This window comes from Salmo trutta, chromosome 25 (genome assembly GCF_901001165.1).
Source record: "Salmo trutta chromosome 25, fSalTru1.1, whole genome shotgun sequence".
NCBI classification, from domain to species: domain Eukaryota; kingdom Metazoa; phylum Chordata; class Actinopteri; order Salmoniformes; family Salmonidae; genus Salmo; species Salmo trutta.
In genome coordinates, this window is record NC_042981.1 from 26,203,292 (window position 1) to 26,225,835 (window position 22,544).

The following is a 22,544-nucleotide window of genomic DNA, read 5'->3' on the forward strand; positions in this document are numbered from 1 at the left end:
CTATTGGTTAGAGCCTGTAAGTAAGCACTTCACTGTAAGGTCTACACGTGTTGTATTCGGCGCACATGACAAATAAACTTTGATTTGATCAGTGCCACCACTGGGAGTTAAAATATTACTTAAGATAAATGTGCTTTGGAACAATATACACAGAACGGAAAAAAACAACATTGCTGCCTTAACCAACTGATGGGAGACAAGCCTCATGAACCTCTAACTAGTATGTGATATGCACTCCATGATTCTAACAATCACAGATAATCTTGGTGCTGATGATGTGTGATAGGAGGTTACAGTCTCTCTCCACTAGAGGGCATCCAATGCCTGAGAGAGTGACTGATGTGACCACATCAATCTCAGAGGTTGACGAGTTACACAGGTTAAGGTTGGGGTGGGTAGGGAACAAGATAAATCATTAAAAACATGACATGTTATGACTGAAAGAGCAATGGCCACTGCCCACATTGTTATTAAAAGGCCAGACAACTTACCGTAATTTCCGGACTATAAGCCGCAACTTTTTTCCCACGCTTTGAACCTTGCGGCTTAAACAATGACGCGGCTAATATATAGATTTTTCCCGCTTTCAAATTTTTTCTAAAAAAAAAAACATTCTGTGAAGTGCTCAGTTTTTTGGCAGCATGAAGCTTTCATTAGACCAATGAAATTGCCGAACGGGTTAAGGTCAAACAACTTTTTTGTTTACTGTTTAGATTAAATCGAGCGCTCTCAAACTTCCCATCATTCTGATTACGGTAGTCATTTTGTCACCCTTATCATGGCAAAGACACGGAGAAATGCATATGATGCAGCTTTCAAGTTGAAGGCGATTGATAGTGACTAATGACTTTCTTGGTAGGCTACTGTTTACTACAAATTATTTATTTTTGTTACAAGCCGTGTTTCGTTAAAGCCTGTGTAAAGTTAATTTGTTTCAATGTACCGGTAGGCACCTGCAGCTTATAGACATGTGCGGCTTATTTATGTTCAAAATATATATATATTTTTTTAATTCAGTGGGTGCGGCTTATATTCAGGTGCGCTCAATAGTCCGGAAATTACGGTAAGTGTCCTTTGAGACACTGTCGCTAAAATCAAAATCCCATGTCTTTAAACGATATAACACATTCATTGCCGTTTAAAGCATTGCTGAAAACTCCACACATTTCCGTGGGAGGAATCTATACCTAAACCATTCTAGGAGTAAATCTCTTTTTTTTGCTTCGCTGATAGGTAGCCTGGTGAGGATTGCTTTCCCCTCCTCATCATTACAGCATCAGGAATTACATGACAAACTAAAATTAAAACCTTTAGAGCCATTTTGGCCAAACAAGCAAGATCAGTGGTGCAGAGATTATCATCACTATCAACATAATTATCTTTAATTTACATGTTTATTATGACTTACATTCTTTAAATTAACATAGGAGCCCTGAGAGAGCTCTGGCACAAGTGTGGGAAGCCCACTAAAGCATAGGACATGATGTCCTTTTTTATACACAAGCAATAAAACAGAAATGTTCCAAAGGCTTTCTCTCTCTTTTCAGGTTCAAACAGCCCCAGAAGCTGTTCCTAAAGCACTGGACCTGTCCAGAGTAGCCTTGCAACATGCCAGTACAAAACCTATTTCCAGTCGGTTGTTTTCTTTCTTCTTCCTCTGCCTCCACAGACAGGCATCAGTGAGTCAGAGGAGGAGGACAGCATAGCATCAGGCGCCGTAGGTCCCTTTCAGGCAGCAGTAGCATCTCAAAAATAACAGAAAGGGTATAATCACAGTTTATGTGCCTTCACATCCGACCTTATTTCATCTCTCTGCGCTCTCATCCATGTCCTCCCTATTTCAAAGCCTTGCCTTGCCGTGCAGTGTGATGAAGTTGATCGTTAAGGTCGCTCTGTGCAGTTGGGGATTTACTTTGAATATAGCCTCATATCCCCTGCATATGCTTCTGTAGAGGCAGGGGGCAGGGAGGCGGGGGAGTCTGTTGGTACAGCAGGGGTCAGATGCCAGTCTTGTCGCTGTAGAACGGTGTGACGTGGAACATGTAGCAGTGTGTACACACCCTAACAGGCTTCACCTGGCCGTACCGTGGTAACGGGGCTGAGTGGGAGGAGCAGCGAGAGCAGAAGATCTGAAATGACACGTAGAAGGTATATTTGATTGTTTACCATTTATTTTACGTAGTACAATACTTAAAGAGATCTGTGCAGGTGGTCTTTGTGTTACCTTGCCACAGCTCCTACAGTGGTGCTTTCTGCGGATGACAGTGAAGGGGGCCTTACAGGTGATGCAGGAGTCACATTCCTCATCAGGAACCCAGTCTGGGGGATCTACAGGGGAAAAGCATAGGCACATTAATAGTGGTGGTTGTTTATTCATGCGTCACTGTGCATGCATGCATATGTGTGTATGTGATTTTTGAGGAGAAAGGGGAGGTGCTGACCTTCGAACTGTTCCTCCCGGGCCTTGGCTGCCAGCTCAGAGGAAGAGATGGTCTCCTGACAGAGAGCACAGTCCTCCAGCATGGCGCTGCGCAGCCCTGGACCTGCTGAACCACACAGAGCACAGCTGTGTCATAACCATGGTCATTCTGTCAGTATACAGTACATTACAGAATAACATGCTGGGAGAAGTACACTAAGATCCTTGGCATTACTGCAAGTCAATATAAAGATTCCCACCTTTCTGCTTGTCATTGTCCCCCTGCTCAGAGGTAGCCATGACTTCAAACAGTGTCTTCAGAATGCTTCGAAGGTCAGCCGCGTAGTTTGTCTGCAGTTGGTCAGCAACACCTGGGGGTCAAGGGGTCAAGAGGAACCAGTGAGATGCAAGGAAACTGTGGTGCAAAAGTGGTACATGTGATAAGAGCAAAGCCCAGTAGGCTAATGTATTGTGGAACACAGTGTAAAACCTTTGGATTTTAGTTTATTAGGATCCCTATTAGCTACCGCACATGCAGCAGCTACTCTTCCCGTGGTCCACATAAAATGTACAAATTCATGACAAAGTACTATATATTGGAAAGACACCAAGGGACAACAAAAATACTATTTACACACTATTCATATTCTTATATACAGTTAAATTAGATCTATAGAGAGAGGAGAGGATGTGATACAAGATGTTTTTTTATCTTTCTTTTTGCCTGAGTAACCTCTGGTGGCAGAGCATAACACGACGACATGGCTCTGTACATAACTGAGCGACGCATTCAATCTGTTTTTGGTTTGGGTACTGTGAAGAAACCCATAGTGGTGTGTCTGGTGGAGTATGGATGTCTGTTTGAAGTGTATGCAAATAGATTATACAAGTGTTTAGGCATTTCCAACACACACATGTTTCCTAGTCAATAGTAGTAGTCAATTTCTCCTCAACCATGAAAAACAATCATGCATGTTGTTGATGTGAGTTCTGTATGTACAGTGAAGGGCAAGATGTGCTGCTTTGTTTTGAGCCCGCTGCAGTTTTGCAAGGTCTTTCTATGCTGCACCTGACCATATTACCGTACAGTAATCAAGATGGGACAAGATCAGAGCCTGAACAATTAGTTGATCTGTGTCAAAAACACAGAACATCTTTTTAGAACAGACCTACTACCTCTCCCCATCATCACAGCAACTCTGTCAATATGACTTGACCATGATAACTGACTATCCAATGTTACTCCTAGGACTTCAACTTGTTCAACTTGTTCAATGGTCACACCCTTTATGTCAAACTCCAGTTGGAGGTTGAGGTCTAAGAGGAAGGTTTTAGATGTATTTAAGACCAGTTATTTGGTCATTACCCATTCTGACACTGACTGTAACTCCTAGCTAAGAGTCTCAGTGAGCTCACCCACCGATGTGTAGTCATCAGCCTACAGAGTCATTTTAGCTTCTTGTAAGACTAGCGGCAAATCATTTGTAATAAATAGAGAAGCACTATGGGGTGGAGTGAAGAGGAGTGCATACTGGTTAAGCAACAAAGGCATGATTTCATTGTCTTTCAGAGTAAAAAGAAAGAAAAACATGAGAAACAGACTGATTTACCCCATCAAACCACAGCTATACCCTTGGAGAGTAATATCCTTGGACAGATAGTCATACCCTCAGAGAGAGAGAGAGAGAGAGAGAGAGACATACCCGATATGCAGACGAAGAGGCGGTGGATGAGGTCACTGCTGCTGTGGAAGCGCGAGCGGATCTTGTTCCTGGCGGCCATCTTAGCAGCCTGCAGGGCCAGCTGGATCTCATGGTGGTCCAGATCCTCTGACGTCCCTGAGCTCGTGGTTAGACTGCTGACAGGGCTGGAGGAGAGAGGGAGAGCGCACGTGCAAGAGAGAGAGTGAGAACGGGAGAGAGAGATCCAGTGAAGGGAGAGGGAGGATGGAGGGAGAGAGGAGGTACTGTCATATTGTCATTCTTATAAACACAGAAACACTGTTCACCAGCATATTGTGTACTGTACTTCAATATGCATCGTACTATAGGGGTTTTGGTTGATTTCAATCTCAAAGTGAGTGAAATAGAGATGAGCAAGGGTTATAGTAATAACATAAGCTGTAACATGGGGATGTACGAAACAGAAACACACACGGCCAGTGGTTACCTGGCTGTGTAAGCACTGCTGGACAGACTACATGTGGTGACAGACACACTCTCACAGTCACTACTGGAGACTGAGCTGAGAGGAGAGTCCTGAAACAAACTGGGAATAAATCATTAAATCAAATAATAAACCGATAACATATGGGCAACATAAAACGGGATCTGTGAACATTATGATAGGCACAAAAGTAGCATAAAGCCAAGTGCAAATAGCAACTAGAACATAAAACAACAAGTGGATGACAAGATCTGGGTTCAATTAGCCAGAGAGACGTGGAGGAAGTTTGCTTTCCACAGATATGTAAATGACTGTTGTTGAGGCCTACCTGCTTTGAAGGGGAGCACTGATAATACATCACCCAAACACACACCTATAGTACATATGCTCATACCTAGTGTTCTTCTTGCTCTCTTCCTTGGACTCCCCGTCTGTCTCTCTGGTTCCTGTCCTGTCCCTTCCCCCGCTGGCCTGAGGCCTCCTCACTGTCCTCCACTGGTGGACACAGGGCTCTGGGGCTCCCCTTACTCCATTGGGGCTGCTGTCCTGGCCCAGGCCCTGCTGAGATCTCGGGGCCACCACCACCAGGCACTTGTCACAGCGCTGGTCCCCTTCCTCCTCCCCTGGAGGAGGCTCTAAGGAGCAGCGGGAGGAGGGGGGCGTCAGCTGGGGGGGAGAGTCCCCCTTCCTATGTAAGTTGTGTCCTGAGGCCAGGCAACAGGCAGAGGACTGGATGACAGAGCTGTGTGGCGGATGGGGCTTGCAGTGTTTGTCCAACCCCAGGTCCATCCCCAGCCCTGTGTTGTCCATGGTGAGGGCGTCATCATGGCCGTCTTCACAGCTGCCGCAGCAGACACAGGAGTTGAGCAGGCAGTGGGTGGCCACCAGGGGGCCGCAGGGCTCTGTAGCTGAGGAGGAGGGGGGGCGGGGCAGGAGCAGCTTGTCCACAGCCAGCTCAGTCAGGCTGGGGGAGCCGGGGTTGAAGATGACCGTGGCCGAGAGCTTCATCCCTCCCATACGGTGTGCAATGACTTCAGCAGTCTCGCCCCCCTCCAGACCCACCTCCCAGCCGTTAGTGTAGGGCAAGGGCTCCAGGCCGGGGGTGGGGCCGGATCGCTTGGTGTTTGGGCACTGTGTGGGTAGGTTTTGGGGCTGCTGGGACGGATCTGACTGAGCATCAGTGGACCAGCCATTCCTGGTTGAGTCTGTCAGGGGGCCAGGTCTGCGTGGCTGAGGCAAGGAGGGCTGAGGAGCTTTGGAAGGTGAGGTCAAACGGCTGCTGGTCACAATGTCCCCTCCTGCATCCAGGTCCTCCATGAAGAAGACTCTGTCCTCCTCCTCATGGTAGAGACCTGTCCTTCCCCGGCCCACCAGGAACCGGAGGGGGGAGGCCTCTGTGCTGGAGCCCCCGCTGGAGCCCCCTCTGTTGGGGCGGTGGGCCGGGGACTGGCCCTGGCTGGGAGGGGACAGCAGCGTGGACATCTCATCCCCCACACGGTACACCATCATGTTGAGCTGTTCGATCTCCTCCTCATCATATTGCATGGAGCAGGCCAGGTCTGCCTCCTCCACCTCCTCACACAGAGAACCCTGCTCCTTCGCCCGCTTCACCTCCTCCCACTCCCTGTCCTCCTCCTCCTGGATGTGGGAGATGCACAGAGACAGCACCTCCTGTTGCTGCTCTCTCTTCTCCTCGCCCCCCTCCTCACCAGTGTCGCTGGTGGGGCTGCTGGATGAAGGGAGGTCTGGGGCGATGGTGGGGGTTGGGGTGGATGTGGGGGGGCACTCAGGGACCAAGGGGAACTCCCCGTCCTGAGAGATACAAAGGCTCCGCTCCAGCGTCAACAACTCCTCCTCTGACAGGGTCTGCAGCAGGTCCCTATGGGAATAACACAACCTTAACAACATGCTTACCAGCCTAAAATGATCACTCAATGAGGATAGTAGTGGCCCATGACCTTTAGATTGTTTGCCCAGGTTCTTGAGATTGATGTTCAAAAGATTGTTGTGAAGAATGACAGAGCTATTTTCTACCTATGATTAAATACAGAGGACAATCTATATGTGTATCCTCTAAACGGTACCTGATCTTCTTCAGTAAAGTGCGAAAAGGCCGGAGGAGCTCAGACATGTCCTCTGGTTTCCTATCCAGGTTGAGTGGACCTTCACCGTACACCACCAGACCACTGAGGGAGAGACAGGGGGATTATAAAATGTTATTAGTATCAGAGAGTTCTAGGAAGAAGAGGAAGATGGAGACAGAGGAGAAAACACTTACCACACAATGGCTAGTCTGGGGATTGTAAACATCAGAGCGGGTTCATAGTCATCGATCATGTCTTGGCTGAGATAGCCCAGCTTGAGCGCCCTGAGACAAACACAACAAAGATGAGAGGATGTGAAATAATATTGGCCAACCATTTAAAAAATGTACTAAACCCTGCATCTCCTGTGACATCACTCATCTCTATTCCTCTGTTGCCCCCCCATACAACTCACCTATCCACAGTCTCACAGAAGAGCACAATCACCTCCTGCTGAACATAGTATTCTTTGGGAGACTTCACAGGCACCATGGCTGACACATAGCTGACAGAAGAGGAGAATTGGGAAAAAAAAAAAACGTAAATACAGTCAAATATGTTGTTGTTGATGATGATGTCCAAAAGCTAAAGATGTTGATGTCCTATAGCTACCTGAGCTCAAACTCAGCAAAGAGGCTGTCGAAGTGGCGCAGTGCATCCCTCATGCGGTCGGTGTAGAAGTTGAGGTCTCTGAGGGCCTGGTCTCTCGTGATGTTTCGGACTTCCTCCAGACTATGGGTCAGGTCCTTGGCTAGAGGCCTCATGGCCATGCTCTCTATCTCCCTGTTCATGATGATGGAGCCTGCAGCCAGACACTACACACAGAGATGGAGAGAGAAGGGAATGACTTGTGTTATTTAACAGTTCTCTTTCAAGTATTCATTTCTGTATTTCACTTATGGGATATGCCCTCAGCGTATTCGTCAGAAGCCTTTATTACACTACGCCAGCCATGATTGGCTGAACGTCGAGACATGTGCGTCGTGGAAGGGTGTCCCTCCTACCCTATAAAAGGTCCAACGCAGCGTCTCTGAGTCATTCAAACACCTCTTCTCGCTTTTCATCAGAAAGCTTACCTCAACACGACTGCATTTTCCAGAACTAGCTAAACTGTACACAGACGTGAGCTTACAACTCGCTCGCCAGGCGCTATTCTCGGGACTGTGCGGTGGTGACAATTTTAATTTTCCTTCACCATTGTTAGAGGAAAATTATTAAAGGGAGGAACGGGTACAGCTAACTCGTTCACGACCAAGTTAGCTGTATCCAAACAGTGACTAGTCGTTAGGAAGCTAGCCACCACGCTAGCTAGCTTTTGTGGTTTTACTTTGAAAATAAAAGTTTTTACTAGCTACACCAAGCTATCTTTTCTAACCTGTGTTTTATCCGGCCATCACACTGAGTGCCACCATCAGAGATAGCTAGCGATTATTAGGTTATCGGATTAGCCTACGACGCTAGTTTTTTTCCTGACAGCTAAAAACAGAGCAATCAAGCTACGGCGACAAAAGCATGTCCCACCCCAAACGAGGAGAAGCTCCCGGAACGAATCTGCTCCTGTGGAAACAAGATATCGGCCAAAGACACCACTCGGTGCGCTCTGCTCGCCTTGGGCTGCAACATGCCCAGGAAGCCTCCTCTGGCTCGTGTCTATACTGTGCCCTCTTCACTGTGAAGAGCCTCCATCGCAGGCTACCACGCCAAGCTAGCCTGAGTCAACAGGACCCTAACATGGGGGCCGGTGTCCACAATGGCTCACCAGTGGTGATGGATATCCCCATGGGGAATTGTGGAGTGACGGCTAGCGCTAGCTGGGGCGACCAGCTCGACGCCATTGCTCCGCTACTGGAGGACTCCAGCAACGACCTAGCGGCCTCCCTGTCGGGTTTCCTGATTGGAGACGATAATGACTCCACAGGGTTTTCCCCAACAGCCTCCTTTCGGAATCATCGGATGGAGACGAAGACTCCTTCATCCTCTCAGGCCAGGCCACCAAGCCTCCTGCCGGGGGAATCTGAAACCGGACATGCAGGACGTGTGCAAACGCGCTGCAGATAAACTGGTAATTCCCTGGCCCAATGCAGTAGCAGAGACAACCATGTCTCGCTACGAGGGTAAGAGGCTACCCAAAGCCAATCTGGCGGCCAGGGAATTAATACTAGTCTTCACAGAATGCCGGGAGTAGGTTACTCGTACCTGGAGTACACCTTTCTCCTCCAAGAACCCTGTCCAATGTGGGTCGGTGTTGGTGGCTTCCCATCTACATCCCAGCCAGAAGTCCTCCATGACCTCAACTGGCCCGACCTTACCAACCAAGTATGAGCGCTTCCAGTCCACTGTGACAGAGAAGGTCTACAGGTCGGTCGCGACAGCGGTGAGGGGTCTCTGCACCGCCTCCATGCTCTCGGCATACCAAGCTGAACTACAGGAGGAGCTAGCAGTCACACTGGACCCAGGACTGTGGGATGAGATCTGTATTGCCAAAGACCTCAACCTGCGTATACTTAAAGCCGCTGTCCAGGCGTCAGGAAGAGTGATGGGGCTCATGATATCCCAGGAGAGGGCTTGATGGCTCAATCTGTCCACGGTGTCTGGCCTAGTGATGTCCCCATCGCCAGAGAGGTGAGAACGGCCTCCCCCAAGCGCAGTTTTATCTCCTCCACCAATCCTGAGTTTGTTCCAGGGTGCAAGTTCCCAGGCACCTCAGTGTTCTTTCAGGCATACCGGGTCCAAGTCGGTGATCACAGAGTACAGCCCAAAGAGGAGAAGAGACGATGTTCAGGTGGATGCTCCTACAAGGCCCCCCTCTTGTCTCACAAACACTCCCCAATGTCAGTTCACATAAAAAAATGGAACACTTGCGCAACCAGGCTACAGGCCAAGGGCGCAGTCAGACATGTTGTTTCTCACAAAATCAAAAACAAACAGGATGCCTCCCTATAACGCCACCAGAGGGAGCTACCGCTCCTTCTGTGGTGATAGGCAACATAAGCGCTCTCCCGCTACGAACCAGCCGGACATACGCAGTGCGTCGCAGGCTGCCGTACACCCTCCCCCTGACAGAGGGTGCTGCTGCACCGTCTATGGGGGGAAGCCCGGTCAGCCCTCTCTTGGAGCGGAGAGAGAACTGGTTGGCATGCACAGTGTCAAACTGGGTACAGGGCACGATAGACAGGGGATACAGACTAGAATTCGCTGTCACCCCGCCTCAATTCAATGGAATGATATACACTCAGGAATCAGCGTGTGTTCTCAGGAATCAGCGTGTGTACTCCAGGAGGAAATCACATCGCTAATAGGGAAAAGGGCAAAAATAATTGTTCCTCCCGAGCAAAGCCACTGTGGTTTTTACTCAAGATATTTACAGGTTCCAAAAAAGGGGGGCGGCATACACCGACCCTAGATCTACGTGTTCTGAACAGGCACATGAGAAAGTACACGGTCAGAATGTTGACACACACTGCTCTGCTACGTTCTGTGCACCCAGGCGACGGGTTCGTATTCGTCGACCTGAAGGACACTTACTTTCACATCTCAATATACCCTCCTCACAAGAAATATCTCAGATTCGCTTTTCAAGGCGTAATCTACGAATTTCTGGGACTCCCTTTCGGAGTCTCACTGTCACCTCGTGTCTTTACAAAGTGTACCGAGGCAGCCATAGACCCACTCAGAGAGAGGGGCATTTGGCTGATGATGTACAGTTGAAGTTGGAAGTTTACATACACCTTAGCCAAATAAATTTCAACTCAGTTTTTCACAATTCCTGACATTTAATCCAAGTAAAAATTCCCTGTTTTAGGTCAGTTAGGATCACCACTTTATTTTAAGAATGTGAAATGTCAGAATAATAGTAGAGAGAATGATTTATTTCAGCTTTTATTTCTTTCATCACATTCCCAGTGGGTCAGAACTTTACTTACACTCAATTAGTATTTGGTAGCATTGCCTTTAAATTGTTTAACTTGGGTCAAACGTTTTGGGTAGCCTTCCACAAGCTTCCCACAATAAATTGGGTGAAATTTGTCCCATTCCTCCTGACAGAGCTAGTGTAACTGAGCCAGTTTTGTAGGCCTCCTTGCTCGCACACACTTTTTCAGTTCTGCCCACAAATTTTCTTTAGGATTGAGGTAAGGGCTTTGTGATGGCCACTCCAATACCTTGACTTTGTTGTCCTTAAGCCATCTTGACTTTGTTGTCCTTAAGTCAACTATGGAAGTATGATTGGGGTCATTGTCCATTTGGAAGACCCATTTGCGACCAAGCTTTATCTTCCTGACTGATGTCTTGAAATGTTGCTTCAATATATAAACATAATTTTCCTTTCTCATGATGTCATCTATTATGTGAAGTGCACCAGTCCCTCATGCAGCAAAGCACCCCATAACATGATGCTGCCACCCTCGTGCTTCACGGTTGGGATGGTGTTCTTCGGCTTGAAACCCTCCCCCTTTTTCCTCCAAACATAACAATGGTCATTATGGCCAAACAGTTCTATTTTTGTTTCATCAGACATTTCTCCAAAAAGTACGATCTTTGTCCCCATGTGCAGTTGCAAACCATAGTCTGGCTTTTTTATGGCGGTTTTGGAGCAGTGGCTTCATCCTTGCTGAGCGGCCTTTCAGGTTATGTCGATATAGGACTTGTTTTACTGTGGATACAGATATTTTTGTACCCGTTTCCTCCAGCATCTTCACAAGGTCCTTTGCTGTTGTTCTGGGATTGATTTGCACTTTTCGCACCAAAGTACGTTAATCTCTAGGAGACAGAACGCGTCTCCTTCCTGAGTCTATCAGAAGCTTCTAAAGCCATGACATCATTTTCTGGAATTTTCCAACCTGTTTAAAGGCACAGTCAACTTAGTGTATGTAAACTTCTGACCCACTGGAATTGTGATACAGTGAATTATAAGTGAAATAATCTGTCTGTAAACAATTGTTGGAAAAATTACTTGTGTCATGCACAAAGTAGATGTCCTAACCGACTTGCCAAAACTATAGTTTGTTAACAAGAAATTTGTGGAGTGGTTGAAAAACGAGTTTTAATGACTCCAATCTAAGTGTATGTAAACTTCCGACTTCAACTGTAGATAGACAATTGTCTGTTGTGCACACAATTGAGAGAAGAGGTCTTAGAACACAGTCAGCTACTATTGGAACACCTGGCATCGCTAGGTTTCAGAATAAACACAGTAAAGAGCGTTTTGATTCCCACGCAATCTCTTTCCTAGGTTTAACCCTAGATTCGGTATCATTCAAAGCTCGCCTTTCAGTGGAACGTATAAGTATATTCCAATTTTGCCTAGCATGGTTTCTCAGAGGGAACCTAGTCTCTTTCAAAACATGCCTGAGGCTGCTAGGTTTGATGGCATCGGCTTTAGTAGTCATCCCATTAAGAATATGAGAGGGTTTCAACGCTGGTTCTCTTCTCTAGGTCTGAGCCTAATATGTCACAAACATCACATGTACAGATCTCCATAGACTGCATGGTAGCACTGCACTTCTGGAAACACCGGACATAAACTGCCTGGAGCTCCTTACAGTGTCCCTAGCATTAAAGTTGTTCCTCCCATTTCTGGTGGGTCGCCATGTTCTAGTCAGAACAGACAATACCACTGTTGTGGCTTACATAAATAAGGGGGACTGCGATCCCCTCACTTACACACACTGATTATGTGGAGCAGTGTGCATCTCCAGTTACCGAGAGCTACTCATGTACCAGGAGTACTGAATCTTGGGGAAGATTTACTTTCCAGGGGGAACCCTCTACACGGAGAGTGGAAGCTCCACCCAGAGGTAACCAATCAGGTTTGGATGCACTTCGGCATGCCAGCAGTGGAACTTTATGCATCAATGGAGAATACTCAGTGTCCACTGTTCTTTTCCGTGAGGGATCGGGATGCAACGATGGGAGTGGACGCATTGGCGCATGAGTGCCCATGCTTCATCCTGTATACATTCCCCCACAGGCCCTGATTTCCCCTACCCTTGCCAGGGACCAGGAGAAGGGTCTATCTCGCATACTAATAGCGCCACATTGGCCAGAGAAACACTGGCTAGCAGAGATCACTCTACTCTGCGGCCATCCGTGGCCACTCCCCCTGAGTCGGGACCTACTATGCCAGGCGCGAGGGGAGATTTTCCATCCTCACCCGGAACGGTTGGCACTCTGGGCCTGGCCCGTGAACGGTTCAACTTGAACACTGCCGGGCTTCCTCCAAAATGTAATTTCAACTATTCAGAGTGCTAGAGCCTCATCCACCAGGTCCCTTGATAATTGTAAATGGCGCATGTTTGATGAATGGTGCACTAAATCACAGACAGTGCCATTCTAGTGCTCTGTCCCTGTAATCCTGTCGTTCCTACAGGAAATATTAGAAAAGGGAAATGCTTTTTCCACTGTTAAGGTATATCTAGCAGCTATTTCGGCTTGTCATGTGGGTTTTGGGAACACGACAGTGGGGTAACACCCCCTTGTCGCCCGTTTTATGAAGGGTGCCCATCGTTTGCGTCCGGTGTCCAAACAGCTTGCCCCATCATGGGATTTATCAATTGTTTTGGATGCTCTATGCCAACAGCCTTTTGAGCCCCTGGATCAGGTGGAAGTGAAGATTCTTTCATTTAAGACTGCGCTATTACTAGCATTGGCCTCCGCCATGCGAGTTAGTGTCATTCACACAATGTCAGTGCACTCGTTATGTGCACCATTTGCACCTGGTAACAATAGGGTATCATTGCGGCCTAACCCAACCTTTACCCCTAAGATTATTAACCCATCTTTGAAATGTGTCTTCTCCTTGAGCTGGTAGCTTTTTATCCCCCACTGTTTTCCTCTCCGGTACATCAACGGTTGCATATGTTGTGCCCAGTACGCGCTCTCGCATCTAGATGGACAGGACGAAGGGATTTAAAAAATGTGATCAGTTGTTTGTTTCATGGACAAAACCTCACACAGGTAAAGCGCTCACTAAACAACGCCTCTCCCACTGGATAGTGGGGGCTATCGCTTTTGCCAACACAAGTAAGGGTCTTCAGTCTCCTGCTGGCCTACGGGCTCATTCTGAAGGGCAAAGACCATGTGTGTGATATATTGCACCAGGCAGTCGGTTGTCAGGATAAGCTTGTCTGGCAATACGGGAGTCAGTATATATATATATATATATATATATATATATATATATATACACTGCTCCAACACTTAAACAACACAATGTAACTCCAAGTCACACACAATCACACTTCTGTGAAATCAAACTGTCCACTTAGGAAGCAACACTGATTGACAATAAATTTCACATGCTGTTGTGCAAATGGAATAGACCACAAGTGGAAATTATAGGTAATAAGCAAGACACCCCCAATAAATGAGTGGTTCTGCAGGTGGAGACCACAGACCACTTCTCAGTTCCTATGCTTCCTGGCTGATGTTTTGGTCACTTTTTGAATGCTGGCGGTGTTTTCACTCTAGTGGTAGCATGAGACGGAGTCTACAACCCACACAAGTGGCTCAGGTAGTGCAGCTCATCCAGGATGGCACATCAATGCGAGCTGTGGCAAGAAGGTTTGCTGTGTCTGTCAGCGTAGTGTCCAGAGCATGGAGGCGCTACCAGGAGACAGGCCAGTACATCAGGAGACGTAGAGGAGGCTGTAGGAGGGCAACAACCCAGCAGCAGGACCGCTACCTCCGCCTTTGTGCAAGGAGGAGCAGGAGGAGCACTGCCAGAGCCCTGCAAAATGACCTCCAGCAGGCCACAAATGTGCATGTGTCTGGTCAAACGGTCAGAAACAGACTCCATGAGGGTGGTATGAGGGCCCGACGTCCACAGGTGGGGGTTGTGCTTACAGCCCAACACCGTGCAGGACATTTGGCATTTGCCAGAGAACACCAAGATTGGCAAATTCGTAACTGGCGCCCTGTGCTCTTCACAGATGAAAGCAGGTTCACACTGAGCACGTGACAGACGTGACAGAGTCTGGAGACGCCGTGGAGAACGTTCTGCTGCCTGCAACATCCTCCAGCATGACCGGTTTGGCGGTGGGTCAGTCATGGTGTGGGGTGGCATTTCTTTGGGGGGCCGCACAGCCCACCATGTGCTCGCCAGAGGTAGCCTGACTGCCATTAGGTGCCGAGATGAGATCCTCAGACCCCTTGTGAGACCATATGCTGGTGCGGTTTGCCCTGGGTTCCTCCTAATGCAAGACAATGCTAGACCTCATGTGGCTGGAGTGTGTCAGCAGTTCCTGCAAGAGGAAGGCATTGATGCTATGGACTGGCCCGCCCATTCCCCAGACCTGAATCCAATTGAGCACATCTGGGACATCATGTCTCGCTCCATCCACCAACGCCACGTTGCACCACAGACTGTCCAGGAGTTGGCGGATGCTTTAGTCCAGGTCTGGGAGGAGATCCCTCAGGAGACCATCCGCCACCTCATCAGGAGCATGCCCAGGCGTTGTAGGGAGGTCATACAGGTACGTGGAGGCCACACACACTACTGAGCCTCATTTTGACTTGTTTTAAGGACATTACATCAAAGTTGGATCAGCCTGTAGTGTGGTTTTCCACTTTAATTTTGAGTGTGACTCCAAATCCAGACCTCCATGGGTTGATAAATTGGATTTCCATTGATTATTTTTGTGTGATTTTGTTGTCAGCACATTCAACTATGTAAAGAAAAAAGTATTTAATAAGATTATTTCTTTCATTCAGATCTAGGATGTGTTGTTTAAGTGTTCCCTTTATTTTTTTGAGCAGTGTATATATATATATTTTTTTTATTTAACCTTTATTTAACTAGGCAAGACAGTTAAGAACAGTGGGTTAACTGGGGAACAGTGGGTTAACTGCCTTGTTCAGAGACAAAACAACCTATTTTTTACCTTGTCAGCTCGGGGATTCAATCCAGCAACCTTTCAGTTACTGGCCCAATGCTCTAACCACTAGGCTACCTGCCGCCCCTTATATCACATAAGTGAACTACCAAAAATAATACTTAAAAGAGAACTTTAAGTTACGACCGTAACCCTGGTTCTCTGATATTATGAGTGAGGTATTTCACCAGACCACCCCCTCCTTGCATGAGCGAGGAAGAGGTGTTGCATATTTTTGAATGACTCAGAGACACTGTGTTGGACCTTTTATAGGGTAGGAGGGACACCCTTCCACGACGCACATGTCTCGACGTTCAGCCAATCATGGCTGGCGTAGTGTAATAAAGGCTTCTGACGAATACGCTGGAGGAGTATCCCATAAGTGAAATACCTCACTCATACTATCAGAGAACCAGGGTTACGGTCGTAACCTAAAGTTATTTATTCAGGTTAGTCTCATTAATACTTGTTGTCTATGTGCAACTGATTAACACAAGGAATAATGAGTTAGGCTATATAACGATACACCTTTACATAGTGAGAACAGATAGGAAAAATGACAGTAAACGGGCATGACTTCTTTAAGAGTGCCTATAGTTATTGTGATGTGAGATGATACTGGAGGACATACAGTACAGTACCTCAGCCCCAAACCACAGCTGTCCTGCCAGGTTGTCATGGCGAATCTCCTCTGGGAACTTGACACAGAAGTCTCTGTTGGCTCGGTCATCAGGGATACATTCATCCATGATCTGGTTGATAATGTTCAACACATTGTCCTGCAGACACATGGAGAGTGACAGGAAAAGTGATTGAATAAATTTGTGAATAAATGTACTGAATGAAAAAGGGCAGTCAATATATATTTTTCTGTTGGGTGAATGACTGGAAACAGAGCAAAAAAAACACACATTTTCTAATAATGTTTCACAAACTACCCCTGTAAATCCACTAACTAAATATCACCCTCTACATGTAGTGTCTTGAAGACATGTTCCGGACATTTGGCGACTAGTAATTATTTTTTAAACTTCCCACTTTGGGCTGGATGTGTCAATGTGTAGTTCATTTGCATAATCTATGAGCAGAACTACTCTTACATCAATTTGCTACGAAATTCCTAGTTTGAAAGCAACTGTTTTTCTGATATCTGTGCTGCGCCATTTTCCCTACATTTTCCCGCACGTGGGCCAGCAACCTAGCAATTCAGTTCAACCAATTAGCTTCAGCCCCTCGCCATATGAGTGACAGCTAGCAATATGCCCCCACAGCAGAGCGAGAAAGAGAGCAATGACGTGGTGCACATACTGTACGTGACGTAGTATGCCATTTTCAGGGACCACTTTTGGCTCATGAGCGCTACTTTCAAAACTACTGGCTAAAAAGGTATACAACTGTGCCGGAGAATCCCTTTAAACAGGGAACAGGCTGAAAACAATTACAGGCCCATGCCCAGAACGGTCCCATTATAGCCCTCAGTCACATCTTAATTCCCCCTCAATAAAAAACACTAAACTAAATCCCATAATTGCAGCGGTGCACACACACTGGCACACACAGTGAGAGCTAATCAACAGCTTGTGTGGCGCTGGCATGTACAACAGTTATAACAATGAGTTACAATGAGCTTTTCACGCCTAGACTCCCTCTCTCTCTCCCTGTGTGCTGCTGTAATCTGGTCAGGAACATTAGTGAGTCTCTGCTGCCCTCAAGGAGAAAGATTAAAAAGCTTAACCACCAACTCCTTTATTGCAGTGCAGTACTACATATGTCTTGGCCTGTTCCCAGTCCCCCCCACCAGCCCTGTGTTGCTCTGGCCATGTGTGGTACACTACAGCTAGGGCTAATCTTGACCACTATCAGCCCTCATCACAGAACATGACATTGGGATGATACCTACAGTAGCTGCAGAATAGAGAGCTTGCTCTCTCTACACTCCTACCCTCTAGGTTTTGCTTTGCTCAGACCACTTGCCTTCCATTCTGGGGGTCTCAGGTATACAGGGTATTATGAAAACATGCTGGTAATATTGTGTTTTGTCTTCACAAGATAGCCTACACCAAAATAATTTTCTAATCATGGGATTTAAAAGTATACCAAATATATATTACACTGCAACTTGAAAAGTGAAAGTCATGTTTCCCATAACTGAGTGTGTAAGCAAAACACTGACTGAGAGAACAGAAGGTAGCGCAGTTTCCCTGAAGCATTGTTATTTTCCTTTAGGGGGAGATATGAAAAGAGCCAAACCAGGAATTATAATTCTCAGTTGCTGAACATGTCCTGCAGTCAGCTAAAAGCCTTTCTTTCAGTTTACGAAGCACATCACAATGCAAAGCTAACATACAGACCACAGCAGAGCGTGGTCAATTTAAAGCCGCAAAATGTAACTATTTGGGTGTGAAATGTGTGTTATAGATCTGTCATTCTCATTGAAACCAAGTCTAAGAAGCGGTAGATCTGTTCTACGTGTGCCATTTCTATGCTTCCCGTTTTTAAAGTTGAGTTTTTGCACATTTTACTTTCAGTTTTGTACAACAGCTTCAAAACAGTTGAAAATACAACATTTTTGGAAATGGAAAAGATATGTCACAGCAGTTTAGATGGTACAATGATTCTCTACACTACACTTGCTTGTTTTGTCACATAAACTGAAATTAGGCGAACTATTGCGAGCGATTGCTAGCGATATCTGCATAGTGCATCTTTAAGGTGACAATGAGCGAGCGAAAAACGAAGAGAGTAGGGACAATGAGAGCATGGAATGGAGAAAGGGAGCGATGGAGAGAGAGAAAAATAGGAGAGAGGGAAAGCAGTTGGGGATCAAGCAGTGACCTTATTAGGAGCTTCCCCCCTCAGGGCCCTGGGTGCACTAGGCTCATTTATGGTGGTGGGCCTGCTAACGATCTCTCAGTCTGCCCCCCTGAACATCACACCAGCAAGCAGCAGCATGGCAGCCTTCAACTCACACAGTCCCGACCCCACACGCCTCACCTAACCCTCACCACATATATGGAGGATGAATGGTATATAAATGTCAAAGTCCCCCGACTCCAAATCGACACAATGGCCTACCATCGGTCATGTGACAGGTCTCAGACAGAGACAAATACAGTACGTTTGTGAGGCAGATAAGCTTCATCTCCTGTCAAGCAGGTTAATATCCTATAGCGGATCTACATAACATTGACATATCACGTCATACAACAGCAGCCTGACATTCAACCCTTCACTCTGACCCCACACTGCCTGAAAACATCACACCAGGTGTGTCATGATAGCCCATCTCTAGATCAAAGCCTTCCAAAGAAGTCACTCATCCAAGCCTTCAGTCCTGACCTAGATAACAGCAACACAACCTACTCACAACCTGATAAAGGCTATCAAAACAACAACAAAATGTGACATGAGAATCAACTGCTTCCACCCCGAGGGACTCCTTATCTCACCTTGTCACTGTGAGCTGGCTTGATTTAAGGGCCCGTCCAATCATACAACCGCTACCATATTAGCCAACCAATATCAGCCATTTTGCAGTTCAAACTCCACTTAAGAGGATCATTATTTTTTACTCCTAACTCAAAAGCATGTCCCTTTAACAGAATCTGCTGGCAAACTCTTGAATTCTTGTAGTAGATTTAAACATTTGAGGTCAATACTTGAACTCTCACTTTGCTTGGCATGGTGGATTATTTAAGTGCTCGCTGTCAAAAAGGGTTATAGCATTACCTCATAAAATGTCTGTGATGGATTTGTATTAATTGATGGAGTTTGAAGTCAAAGAAATTAGAAACACAGCGAAACTAAACTATAAAAGACTTGCTATTGAATTGTGGCCCTAATCCGACGGTATTCAAATCAACCAACGTCAGTCCCTTTAGATTCTTACCTGACAGGACCTGAACTGGTTGACCAGCAGAGTACACCTCTGAGGGTCCTTCCTGCCATCCAGGCTGTCCAGTTCTTTAGATTCTTACCTGACAGGACCTGAACTGGTTGACCAGCAGAGTACACCTCTGAGGGTCCTTCCTCCCATCCAGGCTGTCCAGTTCTTTAGATTCTTACCTGACAGGATCTGAACTGGTTGACCAGCAGAGTACACCTCTGAGGGTCCTTCCTGCCATCCAGGCTGTCCAGTTCTTTAGATTCTTACCTGACAGGATCTGAACTGGTTGACCAGCAGCGTACACCTCTGAGGGTCCTTCCTGCCATCCAGGCTGTCCAGTTCTTTAGATTCTTACCTGACAGGACCTGAACTGGTTGACCAGCAGAGTACACCTCTGAGGGTCCTTCCTCCCATCCAGGCTGTCCAGTTCTTTAGATTCTTACCTGACAGGATCTGAACTGGTTGACCAGCAGAGTACACCTCTGAGGGTCCTTCCTGCCATCCAGGCTGTCCAGTTCTTTAGATTCTTACCTGACAGGATCTGAACTGGTTGACCAGCAGAGTACACCTCTGAGGGTCCTTCCTGCCATCCAGGCTGTCCAGTTCTTTAGATTCTTACCTGACAGGATCTGAACTGGTTGACCAGCAGAGTACACCTCTGAGGGTCCTTCCTCCCATCCAGGCTGTCCAGTTCTTTAGATTCTTACCTGACAGGATCTGAACTGGTTGACCAGCAGAGTACACCTCTGAGGGTCCTTCCTGCCATCCAGGCTGTCCAGTTCTTTAGATTCTTACCTGACAGGATCTGAACTGGTTGACCAGCAGAGTACACCTCTGAGGGTCCTTCCTGCCATCCAGGCTGTCCAGTTCTTTAGATTCTTACCTGACAGGACCTGAACTGGTTGACCAGCAGAGTACACCTCTGAGGGTCCTTCCTCCCATCCAGGCTGTCCAGTTCTTTAGATTCTTACCTGACAGGATCTGAACTGGTTGACCAGCAGAGTACACCTCTGAGGGTCCTTCCTGCCATCCAGGCTGTCCAGTTCTTTAGATTCTTACCTGACAGGACCTGAACTGGTTGACCAGCAGAGTACACCTCTGAGGGTCCTTCCTCCCATCCAGGCTGTCCAGTTCATTAGATTCTTACCTGACAGGATCTGAACTGGTTGACCAGCAGAGTACACCTCTGAGGGTCCTTCCTCCCATCCAGGCTGTCCAGTTCTTTAGATTCTTACCTGACAGGATCTGAACTGGTTGACCAGCAGAGTACACCTCTGAGGGTCCTTCCTGCCATCCAGGCTGTCCAGTTCTTTAGATTCTTACCTGACAGGATCTGAACTGGTTGACCAGCAGAGTACACCTCTGAGGGTCCTTCCTGCCATCCAGGCTGTCCAGTTCTTTAGATTCTTACCTGACAGGATCTGAACTGGTTGACCAGCAGAGTACACCTCTGAGGGTCCTTCCTGCCATCCAGGCTGTCCAGTTCTTTAGATTCTTACCTGACAGGACCTGAACTGGTTGACCAGCAGAGTACACCTCTGAGGGTCCTTCCTCCCATCCAGGCTGTCCAGTTCTTTAGATTCTTACCTGACAGGATCTGAACTGGTTGACCAGCAGAGTACACCTCTGAGGGTCCTTCCTCCCATCCAGGCTGTCCAGTTCTTTAGATTCTTACCTGACAGGACCTGAACTGGTTGACCAGCAGAGTACACCTCTGAGGGTCCTTCCTCCCATCCAGGCTGTCCAGTTCTTTAGATTCTTACCTGACAGGATCTGAACTGGTTGACCAGCAGAGTACACCTCTGAGGGTCCTTCCTGCCATCCAGGCTGTCCAGTTCTTTAGATTCTTACCTGACAGGACCTGAACTGGTTGACCAGCAGAGTACACCTCTGAGGGTCCTTCCTCCCATCCAGGCTGTCCAGTTCTTTAGATTCTTACCTGACAGGATCTGAACTGGTTGACCAGCAGAGTACACCTCTGAGGGTCCTTCCTGCCATCCAGGCTGTCCAGTTCTGTGGCCACTTGGTTGAGTTCCTCATCAGCATAGTAGAACTGGGCCAGGAGCTGAGGGTCTGTCCTCTGCAGAGATGGAGAGGAAAGGTTAAATAAAGGACTTCACATGTAGAGAGCAGACGTAGAGGTTTTAAATAGTAGGAGATCAGCTGAATATTGATGTATCTAAAACAATAGAGCATTGCACATGGGCATTGCCTCATAGCACTCACTTCTGTCATCATGAAGTACTTTCAGAGGCTAGTTAAGGATCATATCACCTCCACCTTTTAAAAAAAATATTTTTTACTCTTTTTATTGGTATTTTCTTTCAGTTACAGTAAACAATCTTTGAAATACAGTACATTGCACATGTGGTTTAATACATTCGATATACCATGGGAACATTTTTTGAATGAGGTAGGAATGTATACGACCATAAGAAGTATTTCATATTTTAAGTAATGCTTTATTAACAAAACATACATTAGAAACAACAAAGTGCACAAAACAAAAAACATGGCTAGTCTTCAAAACTAATAGAAAAATAATAATACAGGCTAATATTAAACACTCATAAAGGTAGATCAATTAAATAAATCTTAGGTAGGCAGTTTACTGTAGAGGGAAATTGCAGTGTCTCTACATAGGTGTCACGACTTCCACCGAAGTCGGTTCCTCTCCTTGTTCGGGCGGCGTTCGGCGTCACCGGTCTTCTAGCCATCGTCGATCCACTTTTCATTTGTTTTGTCTTGTTTTCCTACACATCTGGTTCTCATTTCCCTCATTTAGTGTTGTGTATTTAACCCTCTGTCCCCCCATGTCTTTGTGTGGAATTGTTTGTTTGTAAGTGCTTGTGCACATGTTTACTGGTGTGTGTCGGGTTTTGTACCCATGTTGATTATTTCTTTATGCCGTTGGTTTTGAAATTAAACTGCTCCGGCTATTACCTAGTTCTGCTCTCCTGCGTCTGACTTCACTGCCACCAGTTACGCACCCCTTACAATAGGTAAAGAAAGATTGCCACATTCAGTAGAATTTGTCAGAAGAATCCCGTAGGGTAAATTTTATCTTCTCCAATTTACTAAAGTGTAAGACATCTTTAATCCACACAAAATGAGAGGGA

At 46.7% G+C, this 22,544-nt stretch overlaps 1 protein-coding gene across 4 annotated transcripts; it reads right to left on the reverse strand.

Moving 5' to 3' along the window:
• Positions 1–1,012: 1,012 nt before the first annotated feature.
• LOC115162257 (lateral signaling target protein 2 homolog) lies at positions 1,013–20,534 on the reverse strand. Of its 4 annotated transcripts, none has more exons than XM_029713401.1 (13): positions 19,605–20,534; positions 16,181–16,318; positions 7,282–7,484; positions 7,085–7,174; positions 6,864–6,953; positions 6,670–6,771; positions 4,980–6,464; positions 4,589–4,687; positions 4,123–4,286; positions 2,680–2,790; positions 2,442–2,543; positions 2,225–2,328; positions 1,013–2,129 (listed from the first exon to the last, which is right to left on the reverse strand). In XM_029713401.1, exons 2-13 carry the CDS (start codon positions 16,286–16,288, stop codon positions 1,998–2,000), a joined length of 2,790 nt encoding a protein of 929 aa, XP_029569261.1. In that variant the 5' UTR covers positions 16,289–16,318; positions 19,605–20,534; the 3' UTR covers positions 1,013–1,997. The 4 variants fall into 4 exon arrangements, with proteins under 4 accessions (XP_029569261.1, XP_029569259.1, XP_029569260.1 ...); XM_029713399.1 differs by having other exon boundaries at positions 2,442–2,546; positions 19,605–20,533; XM_029713400.1 differs by lacking the exon at positions 19,605–20,534 and adding an exon at positions 19,429–19,588 and having other exon boundaries at positions 2,442–2,546.
• Positions 20,535–22,544: the final 2,010 nt, after the last annotated feature.